The 6,818-nt window shown below is 35.8% G+C and overlaps 1 protein-coding gene across 1 annotated transcript in view; it reads left to right on the top strand.

Moving 5' to 3' along the window:
* The window catches only part of ELP4 (elongator acetyltransferase complex subunit 4), a 132,434-nt gene that overhangs the window by 4,519 nt on the left and 121,097 nt on the right, over window positions 1-6,818 (top strand). The window contains exon 3 of the mRNA XM_014309433.2: window positions 5,280-5,401. Within this exon, the coding sequence (XP_014164908.1) occupies window positions 5,280-5,401 (122 nt within the window). The remainder of the gene's footprint in view (window positions 1-5,279; window positions 5,402-6,818) is intronic.

The raw sequence follows: 6,818 nt of genomic DNA, 5'->3' as shown, positions 1-6,818 counted from the left end.
GTCTCTGCAGAGGGAGTTTTTCCTTAAGGTCACATGGTTACATATCAATAATTCTATAATTAAATCTATTTCCTTAATTTTTTAAGTAAATTCTATTTTTACAGTGCCTCATGCATATCTGCTCTCTTTTGTTTGCTGTGCCCTAGGTAAAAACCTTAAGATTCTAGACCTTATTCTACAACCCATGAATTTCTTTGAGTAGTAGCTACACATAGGTGTGGAGAAGTGTCCCTTATGTATTTGGTAGCCTGTTGGAACCCTGGTTACTGAGAATTTCAGACTTTCTGTGCTGGCAGGCACTGACCCCCAAGAGAACACTGCATTTCACCTGAGGCTGTAGAAAAGTCTTCCCAAACTGAGTGATAGAACTGAGATTATAAGTGTGTAGTTTAAATAGAAGTGCATAATATTGTATAGTAGAAAACTTAGAGTTTTAAGTTTTAGACTATAGTAATATATGTAAAACAAGATAGAAGTTTTGGGGTGGAGGCTGGTCCTTCTTCTTCACCTTCTTCTCCATGGGTTTGGGTAATGTTGTGTAATTAGATAAAATTTCCACATTGCAGACAAGTAGTTATTAGGCTAAAAGTAAAAATAATTTAGGTGTCATTTCCTAATTGGACAGTTTATTCTTAAAAGGCCTTGTAGAGAGAGAGATATGGCTCCATTTTTACTTATTTGAGTGAAGTACTATAGAATTCACAGTTTGTAAGACTGTAATATAAATGAAAACTAATAAATATCTGAGTCCCAACAGGAATTTAATTTAATTTAATGCCAACCCTAAAAAAAAAAGAAGCAAAGACTCCACAGTAGCCTATACAGTGCAGTGCTGAAAAGATCCCTAAATAGGAATTGCTCTTTATCCTTAGTGCTCAGCTATAGGGTTATATGCTGGAATTCCCTGTGCTCATAGTGACAATCCTGCTCTTTCTCCATGACTGTTTCAGCCAGGAAAGCACACTCATGTGAAAAAAGACCCATGGATAGTCACAACACACTATTTTACTTATGTCCTTATCTGTAGGATCAGAGGAGCTTTTGTCCTGGAGACAATATGCATAACTTCTAGGTAAATCCTCTCTTTTCCTTGTGTAGTTTCATGCTTCACTAGTTACTCACCTGCTGCTTGGCTGGAGAACACTCTTTGTTCCAAAAGAATGGCAGAAAGCTGCTCAGTGCCTCGTGTGTGACTTGTGGGGACTGCACCCAGAAAAGAGGCTGCAGCTGCAAGAGTCTGATTTGTTCGTGTGCCTTGGTAGCTGGAACTGAAGATCACAATGAAGGACCAGCTCTTTAGTGCAGAGGCTGAGACTAAAGATTTGGGCCAGGCTTATCCTAAGTATCGACTAAAACAGTCTGAAGTGTTAGTTCCCTACAAGTCCTGAGTGAAGGTAGTTCTTTTGGATGTGGAGGAGTTTGGAAAGATAAAGGTAACAGTTGAAAATTTGTCCTAGCCATTCAAATGCTAACTTCAAGCATCCTCAGGAAAGTGTTTCATTCTGGGATTCTATGAAAGTCATCAGTGAGTTGCTGAAGTACCTGTGCTAAGTGATTTGTTTGTTTATTTACAAGCAGAAAGCTGTGCTCCTTTGGTTTTGAATGTAACTATTGAAGCCAGGGTACAGTGGATGCTATCAGAAAAGCCCCATATGGATGCACTTTAGATCTTTTGAATACCACAAAAGTTTAGTGACCTAGAAATGAATCAATAAAAAGCATCCTCTATCTGACAAATTGAAGAACTGAGGGATTCTTACAGATGCATTGACTGTAAAAATTCCAGATACACTGTTTGTAAAGGCTTTCTGAGACACATCTAACCCTTGGAGTACTGTAGGAAACTATGAGGTGGTTTATATTTAGATCACTTTCCAATTCTTAATTTAATTTTTTTACTGCAAGTTTACTCTTATTAAAATTTAAGAAGAAAGGAAAGGCTTATGTTAAAATGATGTGTCCTTACACTGAACATGTTTTTTATTTGCTAACTTGAACATTCCTAGTTGTTTTGCAAAATATGTTTTGGAAGAGTATGGCAATGTATGAACCTCTCTAGCTCTGTTATATTACAAATAAATCAATGAATCAACAAAATTAATTAGAATCTCAATAAGTCACTTAAAAGGTTTATACACTAGTTCTTCATGGCTTTATTTCTACAATATGTTCTAACATTTCAGCATTTCTAATAAAATGTGAGAAAAATTCTTCTTAACTATTACAGCCATATTTCTTCTTAGCTTAGTTAAATGATCACCAACACTTCATATGATTTCTTGTATTTATCCATGGTTTATGGAATTTCTCTGTTATGTTTGGCACAAGAAATTGAGTACATTCTTTACTTTCTAAGGAATAATTAATATCAAAAATGACGATCCAGAAAGACTGTCTGTATAGTTGTACACACAGACTCAAGCCATAAAACACTTGGAACAAACGAGACATTTTCTTATTTTCCATTAAATGTCAGTTAAATACTTATCAACTCAGTGTTTCTGTGCCTCAGATGGTGAAGAAGGTGAACTTTAACCTGTAGTTAAAAATTGAGAACCCAAGATTTTTCATTCAGCAAGGATGATGTAAATGTTGCAGCTGAGGATCCTTCCAGAGTGCCTGATGAGTGTTCTTTTTCCTCTCTTGTTCAAAGGGAGAGAGATCTAACAAAATTGTCTCCCTCCAGTGACATCTGCCACAGTGATGTGATTACAGGGGAGCCTTGGTGGCTTCTTTCAGGTACCTCAGACAATTTAAAACAAAAAATGTAGAGCTCATGCTGCCACTTTGATTTCTAGAGGTCTTTGCTTCTTAAATTGAGAGCTTCATAGTTGGAGATTAGCACATGGAAATCAATAGAGTGTGAATAATATATTACTGATGATAGAGCAGTAAGAACAACTGGAGAGAGCCAATGTGTGAGGTGGCAAGAGCTGTCAGTGGTCTGGACTCCAGTTACAAGGGACACTTATTCAGCAATGGGGTTTTATTTCCCTCTTGAAGCAGTTTAAGATTTAAGCAGGCTGCAAAGACTATTTACAAAATACAATCATAATACTTCTTCAAAACTTAAGTAGTGTCAGTTCTGCCTTTTGTTTCTGCAGTGGGAGTGTTTCAGTTTCAGCTGACTGAGCCCTGTGTCCACTTGAGTCTCGTAGCTGGCTCTACATCCTCAGTCTCATCACTGAGTTAGTAGGAAGGCAGTTCTTCAGTAACATTAATAATGGCTTTATAAGGGTGCAAGAATAAACTGCATCTAATATTTAGTTACAAGCTCCAAATTCTCAAGTAAATTGCAGTTTGGAAATCCATCCTGATGAATTTTGACAAGGAACCCAGTACTGTCACCAGTAAGGTTTTGTCAGTCCTGTGCTTTTTATGATTCAGAACTGTCCATATTTGTCACAAGACCCTTATATTAAAAAAAAAAAAAGTCAATGTATTATTGTAAGTACATTGAAGGCTAATATCGCCTCCTAAGCAGGTCAACAGTATCAAAGGTAAGTTCTGTTAATGCAATTTAGGTTCTTAAAAGCCTAAGACTCTACAGCAAGCTGCAGAGTGGCTAGTACTAGTAGTAATAGTGTTGTAATTATTGTATTCCCTTTGGCTTGTTTGGATATCCAGATTTATGTCATTTCCTGTCTTAGTGCCTGGATTATAAAACATTTTTCTCTGTTTTGAGTCACTGCTTTAGAGTAACTTCTATTGACTCTGTTATTCCAAATACTGAATTTAACAGGGAAGTTTAAAAAAGCAGGAAATAAATTGTGTTTTACTTAATATCCCATGGAGGTTGGGGAATATCTCTTGGAGAACTGTTTTTTTTCCAGTGGTTTTGAGCACTTGTGGTTTGAATTTCTTGTTAATGTGAGCGCTGAGAGTATCATTACACGTGCAAGATATTGGGAGTGTAGAAGTGCAGCAACACTTCCCTGTGATTTGTTTCCTAGGTTTCCCCATTGCTATTGGTTTTCCTTTTCCTTTATGGATATACACTTTCCTCCTTTCCTTTTCTCCTTCACTTCATTGATTCATTTTGGTTGTGGTACATGTCAAAGTTAGAGTATTTTTATTTTCCTCTTTACTGTGTTTTGCAAGTTGGATATGAATGACAACTTTTTCATTTTCTCTCTCTGTTACTGTTTTTTTTATTTTTAATTTTACTTTTTCATATGTGTAGTTAGGGAATATTTTCCAAGTCACACCAATAATAAATTGAGTTTTATTTGTTCTGTATAAAGAAATATCTCTCTGTATTTTTCTGCCTCAGCATCCCTGTGCATTGTCTTTCAGCTGCCAGATTAAGAGATGAAAAAGTGAAACCTAATGTAGCACATTCACTTTTCTCCCAAAAACCATACAAAGCATTAACAGGGCTATTGTTGGTACTTCCTACAAATAACAAAAAATCAGAGATGGTTCAGATTTCAGTTGTTTCGCACACATCCACTTCCCATAGCTTGAAGTTATGCTGAGTTTTAATTGTATGAGTTCATTAAGACTTCCTAATTCTGCTAATTTCTGACACTTCACTTGCACCAGGGAAGCTGAAGGAAATGCTGTTCTTTCTGAAGTCAGAGTTTGTGTTTTCACTTCAGTGGGCCAGTGTTCACAATGTCTGCTAACGAGTATTGTCTCGCTGCTTAAACTGCAAATTCATGAATCTTTTGAATTTTGAATTTGTTCTGATTTTGCTCTGGTTAGGTTTCAAAAAAAGCATTGCTAATTGTTTGGTTTCTTCAATACATCCCTTTGGCTTTTGTAGTTTTCACAGTTTTTGTAGTTTTTATTTTGGAATAAATGCTGACATAAAAGTGTCTCTATTCTGAATGTTACCTCTGTATAGGCTTAGCATGCCAAATGTGGCTGAATTTTGAAAAGCATCAGGTAACAAATATTTTAAGCAGGTTTTAAGCACTAAGAATATAAATGTTAACATAGTTTTCCTAAATTAAGGAACCCCTTGCCATTAATCCCTAAATTCAGCCATCTTAGTTGATACTTGATGGGAAGCCTTGTAAGGAGGCTGTATCCCATCCATGTCTTAGAATCAAAAGCCTGATTGAGGACTATTCCTCTGGCTTGAAAAATTTGAAATACAGTATTATCAAGCTCTATTTCAAAAGTTTTGGAGTCCTATTTTACCTTTGATCTCTGTTGTAAATTCTATACTCCAGGAGATAGACCCAAAGAGGCCTTTTATAGTGTTGTGAACCTATAGGTGGGCAATTTATCTAATAAAAAAAATAAAAATCCAACCATTCTTGTTTTCACAGAGGAGGATAAATATGGCCTTTACTCCAGTTTGTTGTTCAAGTATTTTCTCGCAGAGGGAATTGTCTGTGGACATGACCTGTTTGTTGCTTCTGCCAAAGAGCATCCTGACAACATTTTGAAGGTAAAGAAGACTCATTGCTTTTGATAAGTAAAGCTGTAATTTCTTGGTGAATTAAATGCATTTTAAAGTGTACATATTGTGTAGCAACAAATGAATTAATCTTGATGATTCATAAGAATGTGTTGGGAAGAACAGGAGTATTTACACTAGCCAGATTTGGGAATTAAATTCAGGTCTCTACCTCTCATCTGTGGACAGTGGAGTAAGATCCTCCCAAGGCCAAATCAGGCTTGGAACCTGTTTATTCTTTATTTTATTTCTTTATTCCACTGACTTAGTAGGATGGTTTCAGTTAAACTCAACTGCTTACAGCTTCCTTGTGCCCAGGAGGAAGTGTTGTTAAGCTGCCTCCAGTATTTTGTGGTAGAAACAGTGTACAGTTTGTGTGGATATTTATTGTAGTTTCCTGTAGAAAATAAAAACATCATTGAACATCTTTACAATTTCCTTTACACTTACATTTCATTCTGACTCTTTTTTGTGCTAGGGAACTTGGTCAGCTTTGGATCAGGTCACACAGAAAGGATCCCTCCAGACTTCAGTGGACTCCCAATCAAACACTGATAGTTTCTGTCATGAGAAAATTGCATAAGGGAAAAAGTCTGATCAACAGTGCAAAAAATGCTGAAGTGTGAGGATAATCTTGCAAAATTTCATTAAATATTTTATGTCTTTCTAAGGCTGCGTTTTCCTAATATCAGAAGTAACATATAATTTCCCGATTACTTCTGCATCAAGTGAAGTCTGGCTATTTCCTTAAGTGTCTTCAGAGACTGTTTCTGGACAAAATGATTACTCTTCTGTTTTCCTACCTAGGGATGGTAAATTCTATGCCTTACCTCTTGAACATTATCATCAGTATTCAGGAAAAAGTATATTCTTAATGAAATGAAATTATTGTGGTTGTGAAAAATCAGTTTTTTAATGCTCCTGAACCTAAAGAAGGTTCATTTAAGGGTGAAATTTTTTCTCACTTGTGGTTTAGAATAAAGGTTAAACAAACAGGTTAAAATTTGATTTTCAAATATTAATTATATAAGAATGTTCTATTTTTTTTTAATTAAGTGGTTTTAAAGAACTGATAATCAAGTATTGACTGCCTAATGATACAACACAATTGTTGCAGTTGTTTTTCTCATTGAGATTTAATTATCCAAATTAGTATTTTTTATTGCATTGCATTAAATTTTCTTAAAATGGAGTAGCTAATGTACATTCCACTTTTCTTTCATTCACCTTTGATTCAGTTTTTCATAGCCTGTCGTGTTTGTTCTGGCTCCTTTATGTGATAACCAGCAGACACTGTTACATACGTCTGCCATACACCTTGTACCACTTTGAGTTTGGGGTCAGTCCGTTTGCTGTGCCTTACCCAGCTGTGTTGTCTGATATGGAATCATTTTCCTTCATAATTTCC

The sequence above is a fragment of the Geospiza fortis genome, unplaced genomic scaffold, assembly GCF_000277835.1.
Source record: "Geospiza fortis unplaced genomic scaffold, GeoFor_1.0 scaffold113, whole genome shotgun sequence".
Taxonomy (NCBI): domain Eukaryota; kingdom Metazoa; phylum Chordata; class Aves; order Passeriformes; family Thraupidae; genus Geospiza; species Geospiza fortis.
Note: the sequence above shows the minus strand (reverse complement) of the source record. Positions and strands in the feature narration are given on the sequence as shown.